The sequence below is a fragment of the Mytilus edulis genome, chromosome 14 (assembly GCF_963676685.1).
Source record: "Mytilus edulis chromosome 14, xbMytEdul2.2, whole genome shotgun sequence".
Classification (NCBI taxonomy): Eukaryota; Metazoa; Mollusca; class Bivalvia; order Mytilida; family Mytilidae; genus Mytilus; species Mytilus edulis.
The window spans coordinates 46,675,406-46,700,442 of NC_092357.1; the positions used below are offsets into that span (position 1 = coordinate 46,675,406).

At 31.2% G+C, this 25,037-nt stretch overlaps 2 protein-coding genes across 15 annotated transcripts in view; both read right to left on the reverse strand.

The window, feature by feature from the left end:
* Nucleotides 1-1,686: 1,686 nt before the first annotated feature.
* Nucleotides 1,687-16,163, reverse strand: LOC139503757 (cytochrome P450 3A24-like). The gene is made up of 14 exons (XM_071293626.1): nt 15,978-16,163; nt 13,903-13,993; nt 12,914-12,966; nt 12,147-12,243; nt 11,116-11,232; nt 9,920-10,008; nt 9,339-9,487; nt 8,060-8,184; nt 7,001-7,097; nt 5,937-6,094; nt 4,355-4,443; nt 3,138-3,275; nt 2,393-2,555; nt 1,687-1,879 (listed from the first exon to the last, which is right to left on the reverse strand). The coding sequence occupies exons 1-14, from the start codon at nt 16,055-16,057 to the stop codon at nt 1,799-1,801; spliced, it is 1,527 nt and encodes a 508-aa protein (XP_071149727.1). The 5' UTR covers nt 16,058-16,163; the 3' UTR covers nt 1,687-1,798.
* Nucleotides 16,164-18,717: 2,554 nt separating this feature from the next.
* LOC139503756 (collagen alpha-1(I) chain-like) overlaps nt 18,718-25,037 on the reverse strand; it is a 137,030-nt gene continuing 130,710 nt past the window's right edge. For all 14 annotated transcript variants that reach the window (XM_071293621.1, XM_071293620.1, XM_071293619.1 and 11 more), the window contains 2 exons: nt 24,598-24,713; nt 18,718-23,912 (listed from right to left, as the gene is read on the reverse strand). In XM_071293621.1, the coding sequence (XP_071149722.1) occupies nt 23,705-23,912; nt 24,598-24,713 (324 nt within the window). In that variant the 3' untranslated portion in view covers nt 18,718-23,704. The remainder of the gene's footprint in view (nt 23,913-24,597; nt 24,714-25,037) is intronic.

The following is a 25,037-nucleotide window of genomic DNA, read 5'->3' on the forward strand; positions in this document are numbered from 1 at the left end:
AAATCTTTGTCTTCAAATTTCATAGAAACTAGATATTTTGCGAATTTTGTCCCCGAAGTTTAATGAAGATTGATATGAAGACCGCTAACCTGGAAATATATTACCATAGAACCAGAATGAATCCTAACTTTTATTTTTTCAAGGAAATTGAATTTTTGGCTTGTTTACATTTACCACATTTTGTTCTTGAAAATTTAAATTATTTCATTAAACATAATAATAAGAGGATTTATTTAGAATACTGATCTTGAAAAATGTGGAACCTATGACCAACGAGAGACAACTCAATTTTATTTTATACCAATATAGAAAATAATGCAGTCTAAGAACGATAACTCTACCAGAAAACCGAGGCAAACGATTTATTATTTTCCTATCAATGATGGCACATCTATGGGCGATAAAAATAACATAAGACAAGTTAATACAAGACTTAATATATTCAAATAAAAAAACCAATGGAGACCAAACCAAACAATTTAATTCAGATTATTGATGCTTTCTCCATATGTATGTTGTGTCCTTCGTGGATCTGAGATGAAAAATGAAAAATGAAAAAAATCCAAAAACTTATCATCTTCTTTTCATGGAAGAATCCATCATCTTTTACCATTATTACGGATATATGAATTAACCGTGTGGCATACTACATTTCAAGTTTATTATAAAGTTCAAGGAAAGCAAAAGGGCATTTAAACAAAATTAGAACGAATCGTTGTAATTTGTAACAGTTTTTGTTGGATTCTAGCGTCTTTATCATGTTTAATTTACACACGTTTTCATGCTACACGTTCAACACTACGGAAGCCTTTTAGAGCCATGCTAGTCTTCTTTTTACAGTTTGATATAACAAATTATTAATTTGATATAACAAATTATTAATTTGATATAACAAATTATTAATTTGATATAACAAATTATTAATTTGATATAACAAATGATCAATTTGATATAACAAATTATAAATTTGATATAACAAATTATAAATTTAATATAACAAATTATAAATTTGATATAACCGATTATAATTATTTGATATAACAATTTATTAATTTGATTTAACAAAATAGGAAATTTGATATGTCAAATTACTTATTGAAGGATTAGAGTTATCCCCTTTCTCTATTTGACATAAAGTATATACAATGTATTTATGAAACAATTAAACTGCTTAGAGATATAGACCTAAATGGTTTTTTTGCATTGCTCATGATTTGAATTCCTTCTTCTATATATACAACGTTATTTTGGTGTTCAGATTACACTTGTGTGGTCTATTTTAACAGAAATTGAAAGTCCACAATAATTCAAATCTCACGCATGTTTCTTTATTTTAAATAAAATACTCCAAACAAAAAATATATGTTGATTTTTTTTATTTAAGACAAATGCAGTGAAGAATGTGTCCATAGTATACGGATGCCCCATTCGCACTATTATTTTCTATGTTCAGTGGACCGTGCAGTTGGGGTCAAAACTTTAATAAGGCATTAAAATTTGAAAAAAATATATCAAAGGGAACATGTGTACTAAGTTTTAAGTTGATTGGATTGCAACTTCATCAAAAACTACCTTGGCCAAAATTTTAACTTGAAGCGGGACAGACGAACGTACGGTCGACGAACGAAATGACGAACAAACGGACGCACCTACAGAAAACCATATTGCCCCTAGGTGCGGCATAATAAATTAAAGATAAAACACGAAACAATATACATGATATATTTATATAACTTGATTATGACAACAGTTAAATCACCGGGTTTACAAAGTGAGACTGGAATAAGTTTTCTAAAGTTTAGCGAGGTTCTATCATGACATAAACTGGATTCTTTGGTCGGAGAATTCCTCCAGATGTGTTGTCCAGTTCTATTGGTATCTGTAAATAAAGAGCACATGTGTAAGAATGATATATATGGTAAAATTATATAAAAAAAATCAATCAAAAATGATAAGTCTTTGAAAATATTTGAAATGAGGTTCATCACGATTTAAACCTCTGTAAAGTTCATGATGCAGCGTCATCCTAGTCGCTCATTACGCACGCAATAATATTTTATCTTCATCTATTCTTAAAAAATCAGTAAAAACAGATAGTTTAGTTCAATAGTTATCAAAGGTACCAGGATTATTTATATTTAATACGCCAGGCGCGTGTTTCGTCTACATAAGACTCATCAGTGACGCTCAGATAAAAAAAAGTTGTAAAGCCAAACAAGTACAAAGTTGAATAGCATTGAGGACCCTAAATTCTCCCAAAATGTGCCAAATACGGCTAAGGTAATCTATACCTGGGATAAGAAAATCCTTAGTTTTTCGAAAAAATTTAAGTTTTGTAAACAGGAAATTTATAGAAATGAACTGTCAACAATAAATCATTTAAATGGCAAACCTTTGTATCAGGAGTCGGTTTTAACCGGAAGTGTTGTAATATTCGAGCCATCGCCATTTTTGTTTCTAGATGTGCCAGCCTCATTCCAATACAATTCCTAGGTCCATGGCCAAATGGCATGTATGAATAAGGATTTCGCTTTTCTTTGTTAACTGCTGAAAATCTAGAAAAAAAAATTTTGTTAAATTGTTTCAGGATTATAAGATTAGTGATAAAAGAAAAATCAGCTGTCACCATTAATGTAAAAGAAAGCATAGATTTGGTATGATTGCCAAAAAGAAAAATACCTAACAGAGTTCAAATGACGCACATGTAAACAATTATAAGAGATTATCGAAAGCCTTCAATAATGAGCAATATCAATACCGTATAATCAGTTACATGACAAAATGTTAAAAAAATCCGAGAAAACTGACAGCATCGGTTATTTATAACATAACACCAATTCATGAAAAAGAAACATAAAAGATATGAACCAACGAAAATCACTGAATTACAGGATTCTGATTACGGACATATGTCCATTACTAACAACAAAGCGTGCAAACTGAGTGTGCCAATGATTGTTTTCCTATTTTCTCTACCATGCCTTTAGAAATAGACTGGCGTTGAAACCATCGCTGAACAACCTACTATAGATAAATATATACATTGGTACAAACTCGTATCCAAATTACCTATGCTTATTTATGTTCGATATTTTAGATGAAAAACCAGTCTTGAACTCATTTACCGAGTTGCCTACCTTTCCGGGTTGAATGATTCTGGTTCCGGCCATAGTACAGGATCATAGTGCATAGCATATATAGGAACAGTGACTTCAACGCCATCTGGTATTCTGTAACCATTTACGGTTACCGATTTCATAGTCTTCCTGTTTGTTCTAAAATTAAACAATTTCATCAGGTCAACTCGATTATGTAATATTTTTTTGTGAATACAGAGAAAATTAGGGTATATGTCAATGAGACAGTAACCAAAAAAAAAACCATATACTAGTATAACAAAAAGATTTCTGGAGGTCAACACTATCAAAATATATGAACACTTAGTTCTCCACATTACAAAACACATACAGATTTGACATACAACATACAACAATCAATAAGCTCCTTACTCTTAATTTCACTACAAATTTTACTTGTATAATTACCATATAGATCTTGCACAACTTTTTGGAATTTTGGATCCTCAATGCTCTTCAACTTTGTACTTGTTTGGCTTTATAAATGTTTTGATATGAGCGTCACTGATGAGTCTTATGAAGACGAAACGCGTGTCTGGCGTACTAAATTATAATCCTGGTTCCTTTGAGAACTATTTACACCACTGGATCGATGTCACTGCTGGTGGACGTTTCGTCCCCGAGGGTATCACCAGTCCAGTAGTCAACACTTTAGCGATTAAGTGTTGACATGAAAATCAATAATGTGGTCATTTATAAATTTCCTGTTTACAAGACTTTAAATTTTTCGAAAAAAACTAAGGATTTTCTTATCCCAGGCAAAGATTACCTTAGTCGTATTTGGCACAACTATTTGAAATTTTGGATCCTCAATGCTCTTCAATTTGTACTTGTTTGGCTTTATAAATGTTTTGATATGAGCGTCACTGATTAGTCTTAGGAAGACGAAACGCGCGTCTGGCGTACTAAATTATAATCCTGGTTCCTTTGAGAACTACTGTATTTACATATGTATTGTATTATTGACAGTATGTTGTTTTTAGCTCTTGAAAATGCCCGCCATCTTTGTTTTAATGAGCAACCTTTCCGTATTTTATATTTTTATTTTCGTATTTTTTGCAAAACCATGATTTAAACGATACTGACTTTAAGTCTTAGAATAAAACTTGCACTAGTGCAAGTCATTGTTAGACAAGCAACGGTCAACAATAAGCTACACCTTACACATCATTTTGTGAACATAGTCAGTTTATTATTTTTTTGCTGTGAACACTTACCTAGTGCTGGGTGGATACATTCTCATAACCTCACAGAAAAACATATCAAGGTACGGTAACTTCAATATTTGTTCATAACGTGGGGAATCCTGTAACGCAAAGGATATGATTAAAGTGAGTTTCCTTTATTTTACACTCGTGTGTTGCTGGGATTTTATTAGTTTGAGGTTAAAAATAACCTCAATAATTATTTAAGAAAATCGTTTTGAAAATTAACAAATTCTAATTATCTAGGTAACTTCAGTAAAAACTTGCCAAATATACCAGGGTTGCGTTTAATATCGTAGCGGCTACATAGTGCTACTTAAATTTATGACTAGTATTGAACCTATAGCTAGCCTAGCTGCTACATATAAGATAAGATAAGATAAGATATTTTATTTTCCAATTATGGGCCCCAAAGGGCATAAACATTACAACATCAATAATTTTTTTTTCATAATACAATACAAACAATGAGATAAAAAAAAAAAAAAAGTTAAACGAGAACTTTTTAAGTTCTTAAAGAATACGTAGACAAAGAATCTATAGTATGTTTTTTTTTTTAATACTAATGCATTTTATTGCAAGTGTGGTTGATATAGATAACAAACAAGTAGCCCAAAAAGAAAAATAGATATCCACATATGTATAGTACACAAAAAGTTGGATCAATTAAATATATAATAATTAGCCAAAAAGAAAGTAGAAATTAAACATGTCCATGACTCATCCTGTGTCAGCAGCAAATAGGAAAGCATTATGGTTTCCTAAAGGCAGCTGACACCAGGGGGCGATACCTTATGGGCCATAGGCATGTAAAATGTGTGTAAATGTCTCTTTCCTACCTGTATCAAAAGCAAACAAGGAAGCATCATAGGTAACTTGAATGCAGTTGATACCAGGGGACGATGCCTCAAGGATATAAGAGAACATTTGAATAAATAATATATCTTAACAATTATTTTTTTTTTTTAATCGGCTAGTATGTTTGTGATATTCAGATGAATATAATTTTCTAAGTCCAATCAAATGTATATACACACATAGATTTCCTTTAACTAATCTTCACTAAGGAAGATGTTTGTATATAAAATTACATATTATTTTAAGTAACTCAACATTTTCTACACTAAATAACCAGATAATTTTGCTTTGACTGTTCATATGATTAAAATAAGAATTATATTGTGCAATACTAGCATATTGATAGCAGCCAGAATAGCTACTCGTTTAGTAGACTAAAATCTACGTAAAACTATGTAGCTGCTACTATGTTGAAAGGCTACACAGGACTACACATTTATACACAAGGCGTATATATAAGAGGACCCTCACGGGGATGTCCAAGTAATCACATTATCACAAAATTTGCCAATATAATCACGTAGTCATTAATTATATTTTTAAACATGATAATCAAATAATCAGATATACAGTCTTAGATTATCAATAAATCAAATACTCATCAAATGTTTGGTCTGGTATTCAAATAATCACTATAAAAACGGCTAAGTAATCGCATAATCAAAACCCACGAGGAGGCTCATATATAAGACTCATCAGTGGCGCTCGAGAAAAAAATAGTTGGATATCTAATTACCTTGCCTATTTCATGGTCGATTTCTTTGAATAATCTCTCCTGATAATCTTGATGAACCGCCATACGATATATGCTGAAAATTAATCCTGATGCAGTTGTGTCATAGCCATCAAGGAAAAAAATCAAGGAGTTCGCCAGGATTTCCGTTTCTGTTATACCTACATATAAAATATGTATCAAAGGTAGAACTCGAAATGATTTAGACGAAAAAGTGTAGATATTAAATGGATATGTGGTGTGATTGCAAATGAGAATTTTAATTTGAATATTTTTTTTAATCAAGGTGCAAAAGTTTACTTACTGAAATTTAACTTCATAGTTATTACATTTAGAGATAACAGTGTTGAATTTGAAGATTTGTGGTGCTCAATGTACGATTTGATGGTTGCAATTGAGTATACTGGTTGCCTAATGGGCCATTAAACAGATATTTGCGATCATCACATTAAACATTGATGCCCTCAAATCTTAAAACACTGTTATGCAAATTATAGTACAACTGAAAGAAAAGTTGATGTTCTTAAATTTATGGCATTATCCAATGATATAAATAGTTGATTTTCACAGAGTTAGCACCATTTAACTTTTTATATCTCTTGTGTGTGTTGCACGCGCGATAAAACATCGGTTATTCTAGCTATCACGAGCGCGTTATAACATCTGCTATTACAGCTATCAGGACAGTTGCCACAAGAGGAACATAATCTGCTTACTCTTCCAGAGCAACTGCCATCATCCCCGGCATTTGGTTACAATCATTTTGATTTTTTCTTTGTGATTTTGTCATGTTTTTTTGTTGTATTATTGATAGACCCATTTTTTTTTTAGAAAATCAGGCTACATCTTCAATGAAAACGGATAAGCATTGTAAATATTGGCTAAAATATAACAACATTGTCATTTTCGTCACGAGTATACAAAGGAACTGGTCAATTTATTAAGCAAACAATTGGAGGAATTACTCCACTATTTTATAGTCACGCTTTCGTTAGTTTGAAGTCATTTATTGTTTAGAATATTTCTGGATTGTCACCATGCTTTGAATCTATAAATACAGTTCTAACCTCGCTGCTTGTACATTTCAAGGGAACCATTCTTAATATCTGCATCCCTCTCTCCTTTATAATTATTTATCATCAGCTGTAAAAAGTCTGGCCTTGTCTGATAATAGACACATACCCGGTAAGTAAAATAAATAATTAATTAGTAAAACATCACCTTAGTACAACATAGTAATCAAATAGCTATGCTGGTGTTAATAATGGATTAATATGAACCCCAGACAACTGTTGATAAATAAGCAAACATATTTTTGAATGATGTTTATATGTACACTAAATCCCTTGGACTATATTGGATGTTTACTGATTGATATCTTAATCTCCCAGATTCAAGATTTTTTAATTAGTTGTTATTGGCTTATTTTCTTCTTGTTTGTTCTTATGATGTTTACTTTTTTTTCATGCAAGCAGAATTATACAACGGTTACAGCGCGGGGATCAGGATAAGCTAAGCCTTTTATCAATATTAACTGAGAACGAAAGTTGTTGCACGTGTGTCCGACTAGAAACAAAGGAGTCATTTTAAAAGAACATAACATCAACATGTCGACATTCGTGTCCACAATATGGTTGATATATTATCTGCAAAACCATAGCATCCAACCATCTCGACATTTTTCTGTACAATTGTTTTGCAGACATTTCACTGCATTTGTAACTATCATCGTCAGCACTTTTACTAATTTAAGACACTTTGACTGTATTGTTGCGTTCTAGTATGGTACTGATTCCAAGAGGAGATGTAATTAGCTCTCATTGTATGTAGTTAGTAAATCATGCAATGATCCACCTGAAATCAGTGGCATTGGTGAAGACAGAAAAGTGGAAGGGGGATAATGCCATATAATTTCTAAACGTCAGTAGAACAAGCAAAATAAAAACAACTTTCATAAAGTCTACTTAATAGTCTATTAGTTAGCCAATGTCCTCTTCCATTTGATTTTTTTTAATTTCAATAATTAGTTGGGCTTTTTTGGCAACAAGAGGATGGGCAATTGCCCCCATGACCCCGGCTTCGTCACCCCTACAAAGGTAGTATATCTTAAGATGCATAATTATTACCATTTTGTTATCTTTTCTTTTCTGTATTGCAGTTTTTGTAATATCCATGAAAAAATCTATCGCCTCACTTGGAAAAGGTCGAATTTCAAATCTGCTGAAAACGTGAAGTAGTTCTGGGAAGAATGCTGTGAGAAGAATTGAATGTTTTCATAAAGTAAATTATGATTTCCCGGAACTACTCGTTTAAATGAAATATTGTTATTGTATCTGTGTATATAAGTATACATGTACTGTCTAATATACTCATCAATAAATTCTTGTAATATATTTGAAATTTTATATTTGCGCCAAACTCGTGCTTCGTCTACAAAAGACTCATCAGTGACGTTCGAATCAAAACAAAGTTAAAGAGATGATTGAGGACCAAAAATTCCTATTTTTTTTCTCGAAAAAAAGGTATTCTATTCCTGAGGTAGAAAAGCCTTAGTATTTCAACAATTCAAAGTTTTATAAAGAGTTAACTTATGATTATGACCATATCAATGATAATGCATGTCGACACAAAGCTGACTACTGGGTTGGTAATACTCTCGAGGAATGAAAACTTAACCAGCAGTGGCATCGTTCCAGTGGTTGTAAATATACGCATTATAGATACCAGAATTGAAATTTTGTATTTGTATAATACATTCTTATTTCATGAAATGATATTAATTTTTTTTAATCAAAAGGAAGACAATATGATTTATTGAAACTTCCAATTAGATTTAATACACACTATACTATACGTATCAATGTGAAATCAAAAACATATAGCGTACCATCTCAAAGTAAAAGTTAAGATTGTTTGCGATATCCAGTTGAAAATCTACATCATGACACAGAACTGAAGAGGCTAAAGTCAAATCCTTACATTATAGACCCATGTAAGTAAACTGAAATAATCCTTACATGTTGACAGTATATACTTTCATCAGGGAAAATAGATTATACGTAACCCAACAACACAATAACATAAAGGCAACTATATTTGGCAACATGCAGTCTTTAAATCTAGCCTATACAAAACTCAACAAATATTAGGGTTCTGAATGATCTTTAAGCCTATACAAAATCCAACAAATATAAGGGTTCCGAATGATCTTTAAGCCTATGCAAAACTCAACAAATATAAGGGTTCCGAATGATCTTTAAGCCTATGCAAAACTCAACAAATATTAGGGTTCTGAATGATCTTTAAGCCTATACAAAATCCAACAAATATAAGGGTTCCGAATGATCTTTAAGCCTATGCAAAACCCAACAAATACAAGGGTTCTGAATGAGCTTTCAAACTTACCTTGTAGGAGAAATAGCGGACTCGAGAACTTCAAGCTTGTCATTTCTTTTGCCATTTTGATGAATTCATTATTTGGATTCTCTTGTGAGTCTACCTTAAGACCAAAGGCTGTTCCGCATATAACATCCATAGAAAATCCCTGACATATTCTGTAACAAAGATACTGAACATCGATAGAAATTGGTTTCAGTTATGTTACGAAATTATAAACATATTAATACAAAGCATACATTTAAAAATACAAAATCGGGTTAAATAAAGGCAACTGCAGTATACCGCAGTTCGAAAGTCATAAATCGATTGAGAGAAACCAAATCCGGGTTACAAACTAAAACCGAGGGAAACACATCAACTATAAGAGAAAAACAACGAAACAACAGAAACATTAAATTGCAACAAAAACCCAAACGACAATGTAACACACACACAGATATGGCGTCTATAGATGAAATCGAATTTGTGATAATTTCTGTTTACTATTTGCATTTGTTTTTTTAATTATAAAACTGCTATATTGCAGCACAATCTTAAAATTTGTTACTATTTTCACAATACAAATACACTGAATGAATCGTACTCACTGTTCCATGTTTACATGTTTGTTTCTCTGCGACTGTTTCTTCATTTGAGATATAAGCTGATCTGAACAATCTTCGATTGACGAGAACATCTGAAGACAATCAATGAGTCAACTGCATTCTGCGAGTGTGTTATAGTTAATGTTCCAACTTTATGTGAAGTTGACTTAAGATTGATTTATCTGTTCTTTTTATGCCCCACCTACGATAGTAGAGGGGCATTATGTTTTCTGGTCTGTGTGTCCGTTCGTTCGTCCGTCTGTCCGTCCGTCCGTCTGTCCCGCTTCAGGTTAAAGTTTTTGGTCAATGTAGTTTTTGATGAAGTTGAAGTCAAATCGACTTCAAACTTGGTACACATGTTCCCTATGATATGATCTTTCTAATTTAAATGCCAAATTAGAGTTTTTATCCTAATTTCACGGTCCACTGAACATGAAAAATGATAGTGCGAGTGGGGCATTCGTGTACTGAGGACACATTCTTGTTTATGTCCATTTTTGTGTTGACATGAATATCAATCATATGGTCTTTTTTATAAATTTCCTGTTTGTAAAAGTATGAATTATTCGAAATACTAAGTATTTTCTTATCCCAGGCATATATTACCTTAGTCGTATTTGGCACAAGGTTTTGGAATTTTGCGTCCTCAATCAATGCGCTTCAATTTTGAACTTGTTTGGCTTTCTATTTATGTTGATCTGAGCGTCACTGGGGAGTCTTGTGTAGATAAAACGCGCGTCTGGCGTATCAAATTATTAGATAGTTATAACCTTTGATAACTATTTGTCAATGGTATGTATCCTCTCTTATACACTATTGGCATCTACATTTTTGGTTTAGAGCGTTCCTGATGAAGTTACAACTACATGTAGATAATAAGCTTCGGACGATCCAAATTCATAAAATGTTAATCTTATATTGGAGTAAAATGAAAACATGCAATAATATTAAAATATTATAAATGTCAGATACATTCATAACTGGAATACCATTAAAAGAATAAGCTAGTTATACCTTTGTTAACTATGGTCATCGTACAGAAAAAATATGAACAGGAATAATTCAACATAAATGTTCAACATACTTATAACTTATATTTGTTGACAAGAGAAACGAAATGAATTGAATTGTACGTTTTATCATCCACTACAGGATGACAATTCCATGGTACACTTCAACCTATTGTAAAAGCAACAAACCTGTTTTAGCTTGGCTGGACTAAATGAAGGACTGAGTACATGACGCAAGAATTTCCAATGTTCTCCTTTCGCCAACGTTACTGCTGAATAGGCCATTTCTCCAGCGTAGGCTAGTTCCTGTGAATACAAATGATTAAGTACTGTCTAAAATGAGAATTCGTATTACATTCTACATCCGATACAAAAAGAAATTGTTACAGTAAATTGTCCGAAGTGGGTTCTAAATACTCACCTGATGTTCAGTAGCTGTCGCTTGTTGCTGTGGTTCATAAGTGTTTCTCGTTTGTCATTTGTTCTATTGACTAGACCGGTTTTCCTTTTGGAATGGTTTTACACTAGTTTTGAGGCCCTTTATAGATTGGTGTTCGGTGTGAGCCAAGACTTCGTGTTGAAGGTCGTACTTTGAGCTATAACAGTTTACTTTTGCCAATTGTGAATTGAGAGTTGTCTCCATCGCACTTAGATCTTTTCAGTCGGACGAAAACGAGAAACAAAAGATTACAGTACCACTTGAAACAGTCAAATCATGAATTTAACAGAAACTAGCGGCACAGTAATGAGAGTGACCCAGATGTTTAATTTAAATTCTGATGTACATGTAAATGCTTTGTTTGTGTATGAAATACTATTATACAAACAAGTTTACGCAGCTTTAATCTTTTATGAAAATGATTGCATAAGGAAAACATCCGATATTAATTTTCATCTTTTATTATTCATCTTTCGAAATCTATTTTTTCGAAATGATAACATACTGGTTAATTTACTTTATTTCGGCATTGACGAGACTATTATATTTACTCGACTTAACCGAAAATTCGATTCAACCGATCGAATCATCAGAGATATATGTATTTATGAAACGGGAATTTTACCGGGACCAAGAAATTACTTCGACTCATCAAAATTTTCGACACAACCGACTAAACGAGGTTCGACAGTATATGTGTTGTTTGTTTATAAGATATCATCTCGAATTTGTTCGACCAGAATGACACTAAAGCTAAATCGTGGATACTGATAAAACTTACTGGCCTATCAGAAAAATGTTTGAAGTCTTTGACCCATATTTCTTTGATCATATCTGGATCCGAGATGAGTATGGACGGAAAATGTCCAACGTAAGTCCTGCAAAACATAATGCAAGTTAATCATTTTTCTACTTGTAAAGGATATCAACTACTTAAATACTCATACAACCTTAAACATTGGATATATATCAACGTTGCGGTTGCCTTTTTTTAAAAGATAACTTTGTGAATAATAAATACTTTTCCAAGCGTTTTAGTAGCCAGTACTTCGGTACTGGCATGAAAATTTTTTAACGGATTTTTTTTTGTGTTATTAAAATTTGCTGTTACAAAAGGATAGAAATTATTATAAATTAAGGAATGTATCTCCCTCATGCAAAGCTCTGATTCCTTTCACGGATTTGGCTATACTTTTTGGACCTTTTGGATTATAGCTCTTCATCTTTTATATAAGCTTTGGATTTCAAATATTTTGGCCACGAGCATCACTGAAGAGACATGTATTGTCGAAATGCGCATCTGGTGCAAGAAAATTGATACCGTTAATTTTATTAATAAACTTGAACACTTCTACTTACTGCTTAGTTATGGATAACACAATTTTTTTTTTCATCTTTCAATTGTCCTTATTTTTTCATGGATTTTATGCTTTTGCGTTATTTTCTTTTAATCTTTTCTAATCTTTTTGTAAACTTTTTGTATTTAGTTTTGTAGTTTTCTTTGTTATGTGTCGTTTTTGATAGAAATAAGATGTAACATTTATTTACCCAACAACACGGCCATACTTTTTAACCAATTCTATATCTAAGCCATGAAATCCCTGTAAAAGAAACAATTTATGATTTATAATTATATTTCATATTATTTTATATTTATTTCCTTAGATCACACATAATTGACATGAGAAAGTACATACTTAAAAACAATTATGACACCATTGTAGGTACACACTAGTAAATTAATATAAGTCTTAAATTATCATTTTTATCTTAACACCTGAAATCTGAACAATGAACTTATTATTGCAGTATATTCAGTACAGTTCAGACAATTGGCTTGCACTATATTCAGTACTGTTCAGACAATTGGCTTGCGATATATTCAGTACTGTTCAGACAATTGGCTTGCGGTATATTCAGTACTGTTCAGACAATTCGCTGGGTTCAATTCAGTACTGTTCAGACAATTCGCTTGCGTTTGATTCAGTACTGTTCAGACAATTGTCTTGCGGTATATTCAGTACTGTGCAGACAATTGGCTTGCGGTATATTCAGTACTGTTCAGGCAATTGGCTTGCCGTATATTCAGTACTGTTCAGACAATTGGCTTGCGGTATATTCAGTACTGTGGAGACAATTGGCTTGCGGTATATTCAGTACTGTGCAGACAATTGGCTTGCGGTATATTCAGTACTGTTCAGACAATTGGCTTGCGGTATATTCAGTACTGTTCAGACAATTGGCTTGCGGTATATTCAGTACTGTGGAGACAATAATATTTCGGTCAAATCAATTATATCCAGTCAATTAGCTTGCGGTCAATCCAGAACTGTTCAGACATTTATGTTGCGGAAAATTCAGTTCTATTAAACAATTTACGTACGGTCAAAAAAGTCCTGTCAGACAATTTTCTTGCGGAACATTCAGTGCTTTTCAGTTAACTATATTGCAGAAAATTTTGTTTTGTCCAGAATATTCGCTTTCGGTCCATACAGTACTGTTTGCGTTTTACGCAGTTGCTTTGAACGTAAACTTACCTTCTTTATCATTTGTGGTAATATACCCAGAAATGGTATTGGACGAGGACCAGGAAAACCTCTTAGAACACTTGTTTTACATGCAGAATAACTGAAATGTAAAGATAACGGAACATAATAGTGATTTCAATGGGAACCTCAATGATTACACCGTTCACTGTTGATTATTGTCTAATCATACCGAAACCTAAAATATGAAAAAGTTATATTATGAAGAAAGATTTTTTTCCCATCAGTTTCCTTATATATGTTACAGTAAATCGTTGACTCTCTCTGCAAATTTGGTATTCCCCTTCGCACTCGAGTATAACGATCTCTGTTTTTTTTACGAGAAAAGTCGCACAGAGGCAACTGCATACGGAAAACATGTCCGCGAATTGTTGGCTTGAAGCTAACAAGTAAAAAAAATAATTTCTGCTAAATTTGAACAAATTATAGAATTTTCTTTAGATTTTTTTTTCATGTATATAAGTTTATGATAAAAACCAACCATTTAGTAATAAAACTAGAGGTTCTAAAGAGTCTGTGTCGCTCACCTTGGCCTATGTGAATATTAATCAAAGGACGCAGATGGATTCATGACAAAATTGTGTTTTGGTGATGGTGATGTGTTTGTATTGAACATTCTTGCTGATTACAATTATCTCTATCTATAATGAACTTGGCTCAGTAGTTTCAGTGGAAAATGTAAGTAAAAATTTAAAAATTTTATGAAAATTGTTAAAAATTAACCATAAAGGACAATAACTCCTCAGGGGGTCAATTGACCATTTTGGTGATGTTGACTTACTTTTAGGTCTTACTTTGCTGTACATTATTGCTGTTTACAGTTTATCTCTATCTATAATAATATTCAAGATGATAACAAAAAACGGCAAAATGTCCTTAAAATTACCAATTCATGGGCAGCAACTTAACAATGGGTTGTCCGATTCATCTGAAAATTTCAGTACAGATAGATCTTGACCTAAGATCTTGACCTGGTAAACAATTTAACCCCAATAAAGTTTGCTCTAAATGCTTTGGTTTTTGAGTTATAGGCCAGAAACTGCATTTTACCTTATGTTCTATTTTTAGCCGTGGCGGCCATCTTGCTTGTCACCGGACACATTTTTTAAATTAGATACCCCAAAGATGATTGTTGGCAAGTTTGGATTAATTTGGCAGAGTAGTTTCGGAGGAGAAGATTTACGAAAAATGGTTACAAATTTAATATAAAGGGCAATAACTCCTAAAGGGGTCAACTGATCATTTCGGTCATGTTGACTTATTTGTAAATCTTACTTCGCTGAACATCATTGCTGTTTATAGTAATCTCTATCTATAATAATATTCAAGATAATAACCCAAAACAACAAAATTTCCTAAAAATTACCAATTCAGGGGCAGCAACCCAACAACGGGTTGTCCAATTCATCTGAAAATTTCAGGGCAGATAAATCTTAACCTGATGAACAATTTACTCCTTGTCAGATTTGCTTTAAATGCTTTGGTTTCAGAAATATAAGCCTAAATCTACATTTTACCCCTATGTTCTATTTTTAGCCATTGTGGCCATCTTGGTTGGTTGGCCGGGTCACCGGACACACTTTTAAAACTAAACACCCCAATGATGATTGTGGCCAAGTTTGGATTAATTTGGTTAAATTTGACCAAGTAGTTCCAGAGGAGAAGATTTTTGTAAAAGTTAACAAACGACGCCGGACGACAACGGACGACGACGGACGCAAAGTGATGAGAAAAGCTCACTTGGCTGCGGGCCAGGTGATCTAAAAACATGTATATATCATGTGTTCTTAATTTGAAGTGCCACATGACTTTAATCTTACTGGTCAATGACATGCATAATGTTAGATGCACACTCTCGGAATTTCATGAATATTCTTTCTCCATCCAAATAACAATTTAAAAAAGTAAACCATAATAGGTCAATGTACGGCCTTCAACACGGAGCATTGGCTCACACCGAAAAACAAGCTATAAAGGGCCCCAAAATTACTAGTGTAAAACCATTCAAACGGGAAAAGTATGCATGATTGCCCTCTCGGTAATTGAAGAGTATTAACGCAACTTACATGAGCAGAAGTACTATTGTCAACACTATCATCAGCAGCCATGTATTTAAAAACGCTTCCATTTTGAAAAACTCTTCCATTTTGAAAAATATGTTTTTCTTTATCTTTTTTGTTTTGTACACAATATATATGTTGTATCTTTAATTACGGACATTACATATCAACTTTGCTAAGCTACCTTGTTTTGTTTATACACTAAATTGGCTGTGCAATTAGGTTGAAGAAGTCATTATCATCATTGTCACGTGATAAAATGTCGATCAACAAACAACCGCATTCCTGCAGCAATTGACTCCTTACAGAATATATTGTTAGTTGAGAGCATTGACCCCTAGTAAAGAATTCCACTTAAACCGCTGATATAAGGTTGTATTGTGTTGTACTTGTGTGAAAGTCAACCTTCTGATCAAGGTCCTAATCCTCGCCGCGATTCTTTCTGATATGAACAGCACAAATGAAAACGTTGTAGCGTCTTGTGTTATGAAGTCGTCGGAGATTTTGTGTCATGCATTAATACATCATGGTCCTTTTTTTACCGTTGAAATATGAAATAATACAGTTTTTTTAATTTAGAACATACATCTTCTTGTAAAGTCGTGTTTGAATGTCTTCCATGACACAAAAATAGATCCAAAAGTCATATTCCGTGTTTTGATTATGTTTTTTCAAAAAGATATGATAGATAATAAAAAGGTTGTAAATGTGACAACTTTCCATCGGAGACTAGAGCACTAAGATAAAAACATCCACAGGTCACCGTAAGGTCGTTAACCATGTGCAAACCCAATCTGTTATAGGAATCGGGGGATAAAATGTGGAAAAAATTAAAGTAGAAACTATAGCCATGTGTTAAGCTTATAAAAAGAAACACGAAACGAAAAAACAATTATAATATTTAACAAACCACACTCACTGGAATAAAGTATTCTGCCGAAGTTTATTATTATGCCATTTTACATGCCCGACACTAAAGATACTTAGATGGACTGTATCAGCACTAAGTAAAATAACTGTCCTTTCCTTGGCGAGCAATTATTGAAATACATGATATACTGTATTAATCAGATTTATCAAATTTCCAGTCTGCCTGATCAAATAGTAAGTAGCATACACATATTTCATAGAACGTTAACGGATTTAAAATTGAATGATTGGTAGATGGTTGGTATGTGATAAACAGTCACTATTGAATATTTTCTGAAAGCCCATACGATGCCTCATTGGTATTCAATGTCGTTAAACATCCAATAGAAGTATATCTGAACATCCGGAATGAAACGCACTCGTACTATGCATATTTTACAAATATAGAAGACACACGTTATAAGTAAATAACTCATTTTTTTTTATAAATTTTATATACCAAAAAAAAAAAAATCAGTTGTGCAATGACAATTCATTAGACAATATGAGCTCTTTGGTTTTTAGACCCATGCAATTGATGTGGTCCTGTTTTCATTTATTATCTTGCTGTTTGTGCAAACAATCAATTCGAAATAAGAATCTTTTACAAAAGATTTCAGTTTTCTTACTGTCAACTGCTTTTTCTTGGATATTGAAATATCATCTGCCCCGCAGAATTTTAAAATTTAGTGATTTTTTATAGCAAATTATGAGAAGACATAGGAAGATGTGGTATGAGTGTCAATGAGACAACTCTCCATCCAAATAAGAATATATAAAAGTAAACCATTATAGGTCAAGGTACGGCCTTCAACACGAAGCTTTGGTTCATACCGGACAGCGAGCTATAAATGACCCTGAAAAATTACTTATTAATGTGAAACCATTCAAAAGGGAAAACCAATTATATAAACAACCCACGTTATAGTTTCATCTTACAATAATACCGGTTTGTCATATTCCTCCTTAATTGGAAAATTCCGCTACCCTCTATCGAGGTGTGACGAATGGTTCCTACGGCTCTCCAATCATAGGACTAGTTAATCGATTTGCAGGATGATCTAAGACAAAAATAGTAGTCTCGGTGAAAGTAGAAGCATTTCACAAGGTTATTATTTATGGTTTAGCATAATGATCACACAGAACCAAATTCAGTACAATGATCGAAACATAATAGTGACTATCAATAAGAGCACCAATAGATCAGCCAGTTATTGAACCAATAAGAATGACAGAAGGCCAAGACATTGCATTATTAATTAAATATCATTATTTCAGTTATAACAGTACACTTGTCAACCATGTAGTGCTTTCCTAGATATATCAGGTCATAAATTCATGAGAATGATATGTAGTACCTACACAAAAGAAATTCATGTAAAGTCATACAACCGGACTGTTTGTGCTGACGATGCTATGGAATTAAAAGTTGTGCAAAATGGCTATGGCAAATTACTACCTGGAATAGAGAATCTGCCATATTTGGAATAATTCAACTTTTTATAAACGAGAACCGGATAACAGTTATTGAAGCGCTTCCAACCTCCTTTCAGCAACCTAAAAATAATAAATCATGTTTTTTTCGGACCAGTTTTACCTTTATAACGTTATAAAGGGACATAGGTTAAGAACGGTACAAGTAACGCAACCAAAACTCAGGCTTATTCTGTGTTTTGTGGTAATGAACATTGTGTAAAAGTTTCATAACATTTAGTTGAGGCAAACTAAAGTAAGAGAACTGAAACCAATTAAAGACGTTCATAAAACAATAGTTGCTTGTAGTGATCCTCCCCTACAATGTCCAGTTAGGCAACATGCTTAAAGAATAAACTAAAGCTTGTTTAACACTTTGGTTTATTGCAAACAATAAGAAGCTCTTAGAATGTTATCAACATCCACATATACAGCGATGATTATTACATTTTTATTCAGCAGATTACGTAATGATTACAGTATGATAAATGTAATCATACAGAAGGATTACAATCCTCTACCTTTTACAGTAAAATGAAAGTAATCTTTTTGGAAGATGACACTAATCAAACAGCTTTTACTAATAAAATTTATTTAGCTCAGTTACAATGGATGGTTACAGAATAGCAGAAAAAAATCATACTGCAAAAATTAAGGTAATTAAAGTGGTATTAATTACCGTACATGTTCTGAAATTCTAAAATATTACAGCACAATTACATTTAATGTGAACATGATAATATTAACAAAAGTATTTAAATAAAGAATCTGTGGAATAAAAGTATTCATACAGCATAACACTGCCATGGTTATAAAGTTTAGATTTCACCATTTCAGAATCTAATGCATTCTGGGTAATATTTCAGGTGCTTAATAATATTATTTTCTTGATCTTTTATGATATTATTAATTCACTATTAGAAATATCCTAATTACTATTTAATTTATAACCAGGAATGTGAAGAATGTTGGAAAATGCTTAATTCTTTTGCAAGTACTAATCATGCAAGAATATCACTAGATCTCTCAAAATGTAGACCACACTGCACACATGAATAAATGCAGTGGAAATAACATGTGACATCCGACTTTTTTAAGTGTTATTAAGTGCTTAAAAATTCCATTGAAAGTTCCTTATCTGATAACATATTGACTAAATTCAAGTGTTAACACATGAATTATACAACTTTTTCATGACCTTCATTTGTATTTTGTCACATGGAGTATCGTATTTTGCAGAACTTGAAATTGTAGACATTCAGAAAGTCACTTAATCAGCTTGGAATACCAAAATTTATTTACTATCACACTAAACTTTTCCCATTCAAAACCTGCTTCATTTCTCAATTTGTAAACAGACATGTTTTGATTTATGCCGCATTCTATAAAAATACAAAAATACTACAAAATACTAAATTCTTCGTGAAAGATTTTGGTATACAGACTTAAAATATTGATTTTAATTTTAAAAGTATTATTTTATTATTTAAAAAATATTTGGTACAAAGACTTATAAGATTTGGTATAAATACTTAAAAGATTTGGCATAACAATATAATATGGAGTTAAAAATAAAAAAGCTTGTACAGAATTTTCTAAAAAAATAATTGTACTGAAAACAAGAAAAACAAATTCAATAATATAAGAAGTTTAAAAATATGTATATAAGCAAATTCTAAAATTTTCAGATCTTGTCTAAAAGATTTTAAGGAAAAGAAGCAAGAGCAAATCAGATAAAAATGGATTTCAATAATTTGTAGAAAAATTAATTAATAAAACAGTGAAAACCATTTATGTATTAGTATAAATTGAAAACTATGAACAGTTATTAGAGAGGTAAAGTTAGGTTGAATTCAAATGTTTGAAATTATCCTTGGCAAAAATGATTCATTTAAAATTTTGCACCATACAACTGAATTAGAGTATTTATAGTGAAGTCCTAAAAATCATGGTGAAATATTGTAGTTTTTTAGTGCTTTTTTTTAATTTGTACTTATTTCAATTATCTCAAAGTTAAAAATTTTGCCAATTCAAAAATTAACAATATAAAACAATGAGTTGAATTTTGAAGATAAATGTCACTTTAACAGGCAGCTGTTTTCCAACATAAGTTTAACAATGGGGATTTGTGAGTTTCTCTCTTGAGTGTTGACTCCATTGAACATTCAGCTGTACAGTGTAAATTTTATAAAACTCTTATCAGCGAATTAAAAAATTCCTGGTTTTTGTTTTGCAACATCATAAAAGCCAAACTTGAAACAAAAGAATAATCAAGTATGTAGGCAGTTATATCAACTACCAGAAAAATGTCAACTATAAAAATGATTTTCACCGTCAATTCTTATGAGATTCAAAATGAAACAAGAGTAGCACATCCTAATATGCAATACAACAAGAAAATGAATATTCTTATCAAAAATGAATAAAATGATGATTACATTTTATGAATAAAATAGCATTATTATACAGCTAGATAAAATGAAAATTTGAATGGAATTGGTGATAAAAAATATCGGAAAAATATCCTACTTGATATATATCAATTTATATATACTGCATTATATTTTTTATGATTTGATCTTATTGAATACTGCAGATTTGCATTTTGTTCAGATTTTTACCCTAAAAATCATTAAATAAACTTATGTTAAAAACACCTCTAGTTCCTACCTTAAAAAGCATTTAAAATTATGCTCATACACATCACTTTGTTATTTTATTATGTTAATTTCAAATTCAAGGTAAAATATAACTGTGTGTAATTTTTTTTTTAAATTTTTTAAATAAAAAGAAGTACATACTAAATTTCTGAAATAAGTATAAAGGTGCATTCAAAAGTAGCAAAATCTGGCTAAAAAAGAATTGAACTAATATCATGAAAAAATTATTCTTGCTTCTTTATCAAAGTTTAATAACTCACTCGCAACCCAAAACCCCAATAAATAGAAAACTTTATATTAATTTAGACAAATTTACATAAAGACTAGAAAACAACAAAGAGAAAATTGGTAAAACAGACCACATGGAAACCAAACCACATGTTTGGAAAAGAAATTAAGTGTAGTCTTATAAATACTTATCAATAATATGTCTATTAATAATTAAAAATAAGTTTATCATTAAATTTTTTCAGTTTCTTTAAGCAATGCAAATAATCCTTAATTCAGGCTTAAAAAAAATGATACAACTGTTAGCAAAACATGGACCAAATGTTTATTGTTTTCTAAAATAATTCTTTTATATAGCAAAATTTTGGGTTAAAATCTGTTGTAATTATAAAAAAAATACCTATTCTAACACATTTCAAATATATTCAATCATTTTTTTTCCTTTTGATTTTAAAAAACATCTAACCATAACTTTGGTTAGACTGAAAATCTTGAAAGAGTAACAATTAAAACACAAAAGAATTTCATTTGTTCCTGTATATTATGGACCAGGAAATTCTTACCTCAAATATTTACAAACAAACATAACAAGCAGCAGGCATAATCTCATTCATGCATAAAATTTATTGTACTACAGTATAGTCAAAGTGAAACTTACACAAAGATCTGAATTGGAGGGTTTTATTTAAACATTTACACCCCCCTTTTTTCCAATGGCTTGTTAAATACATTGTTTTTTCCACAAATGACCAATAAGTTTCACTTTGAAATATTCTGTACCCTTATGTGAAAAAATAATTTAAATTTTAATACAATCTTTTTCAAATACTTCAGAAGGTGCATTTGTCTTTAAAAAAAACTTTAACAAATAACAAAAGTTTCATATTTTCTAACATTTTTTTTAACAGATGCTTCCATCTTTTAATAAGTGGAAAGCCTCTAAACCTTAACATAATCTCTTATTTAAAGGCTATTACAACAAAGAAGAATTTGATTATTTGCATATTTGTAAAAGTATCCATGAAAATATTGTACATTTTATACTTGTGTATACTAATATATATAAATCTACATAATAATAGTAATAAAAATATCAATTTTGTTTTACTCAAGTAATTTGCATATATGAATAAACATTAAGGCACATTTGCATACATGAATAAACACAAAGCACATGATTTCTTGCAGACACATACACATCATTAAACAGGTCTGGTTGTATTTCGAATATAGCAGAAACAAGATTATTTGTGATATAGTAGTGGGGAAATCTTATCATTTGAATGATGTAGCACTACACAGATATTTCACTTTTAGTTGGCTGACTCTATATGAGTGTGCTCCTACTTACAGGAGGCTTATACACAGAAGAATAAATCTGCACATTAAACTGATTAGAGAATACATTTTCAATGCTTCAATTAGATGAGTCCAGACCTGTTTAAAACAAAAATCTACAGTTGATTTTTCAAATCATTTATGACTATAATAAACAAAAGAATACTGTTATGTGGTAATTCAAAAAGCTAAATAATGATTAGCTATGAGTTTGTTAAAGGGCTCCTAACATCCCCAAACATTTGCTTGTACCCATGAAAATAGTGAAAAATGTTTTGCATCCCTCATAATTAAATCAAATGGATATTTCATTCCACTGGGAGGAAATATTGTGTCAAATAATAATCCCACATTTTTTTTTATAATTTTGAATGGTTTCAAAAATAAACTCTCTTTTTTGTTGTAAAATCAGGATGTGCTGTATTTTTTTTTTAATAATTTTTTTTTAAATGAGCCCTAACAAACCCATACACAAGATGAAAAAATTCACATTTTATGTGAAGGTTGAACTTTATACATTGAATTAGCACTATATATTAATTAAAGCAACACTGTTAATATATCTTTTAAATTGGTGGTAAGAAACAATATATGAATCAATCAATTAAATTTATTAAATTTTACAAAAAATATGCAAGAACAATAAATTCATTTTTGCAAAATTTTATAATTCTTCTCTAAAAATATCCAAACAGTACATAATCTATAACAATTTCATATAGTGAATATATCTAATCCTTTTATGTTTTTTAATCATTCTCATCATATTTAAAATAATGAATCTCTGATTTTGTGAAATCAATTAATATCTGCTTTAAACATCAGAAAAATAGCCAAAATTCCAAATATTCAAATAACAAAAATGAAAAAAAAAAATTAATTTTCTTTAAATAAAAAGTTCCATAACAGGAATAATTGCCAATTCAATAGTTCAGGTTATAAAAAACAATCTGTCTAAAATGGTCCCTTATAATTATGCAGAGGGATCACCTTTTTCTTTACATTGGATTTAATTAAAAAATACAAAACAAAAACTCTTAACTGGCACCAATATCACAGATGTCCTATTTAATAACCTCTCCAAAGGTCACAACTTTCAAACTATTCTTGTCTCTATGGCAACTTTTACTTCATTGGTCGGCTAGTATTTTCTACACATAAAACAATAAATCTATTTGAACAGCTGTATTCCTTCATATCGACCAGTTTGCCGTCCAACAATGAACTAGCGTATCCCATTGACCTTGGACTACTTGTGTGCCAGTGGTTACAGGTCATGTCATCTACTTTGTCGCCATTAGAAGTGGATCCATGCCATACTATTTTCTGTGGCCTGTAAAATAAGGGAAATTCTTTAATTGAAAAACTTGTTAAATGACAACTTATTGCACTTACATCATCAACAAAGGATGTTCTATATCTAATAAAACATGGAGTGTATGTGCATTACTTCAAATTTAAAACTTGCTATGTCAGTTGTATTTTGAATGACATCAGAGACTGAAAGAAAGTTATTTTAGTGTTCCTTGCTGGGAACTTTTTATTAAATCTTTTTCAAAGTAAGTCTACATATAGGTGTTATTTGTTTATAGTGAAACTTGAATCCTTAGAATAGTTATACATCATCCAAATCAAAATGAATGCCTTTCATACATGTCTAATTGGTCCCCTTAAATGGAAATAAGCTCTGAGAATAAACATTACTCTTTCATAACATGTTCTACATTCATTTTAAAATGAGCAGGCATTTTGTTTGTCAACATATAAATTCTTGCATACATGTGATGTAAGGCTATCTATAAAAATAAGGCCTAACAAAATTTAATTGACAATAAGAGCATGACATGAAAAAATTATTTTTTATTTTGTAATTTGTTAAACATGCCATTTGTTTGTATCCAGACTGTCCAGGTTAAATCGTGTTTAATTTACCACAAAGTGTCTAAATATGTATAAGGATGAAGTTTGTGCCTACATTAAACTTTTATGAAGCCCCCTGTACTTTCACAATATCTTACCATCTAGGACTTGTCATGATATCTTCTCCATCAAAGGAGTAAATATGTCTCTGTGTGTTGAAATATCCACCATGTCCATTCAAAAGTTGTTTCCAGGAGTTAAATAATATTTGATCCTGAAATTATAGCAAAAACGTGTTTAATTTACCACTTATAATAAGATTTTGGTCATTTTTACATCACATTTAGTTGTTTCAATGTAAGAGACATACTGGGAAATTAAATATAAAATCAGTAAGCCCCATCAATAAGTCAAAACCTACCTTGAAAACCAACCACCTCCCCTGTAAATACAGAATATATCAAATGCCTTCAATAGTCTATTTTCATTAATTTTGACTTTTAATTGCATAAATACATATATAATAATAAAACTTTATTTATCCTCTATGACCACACAAAATCTATTAGCTCTCTTTCAGGGGCTCAATCAAATATTG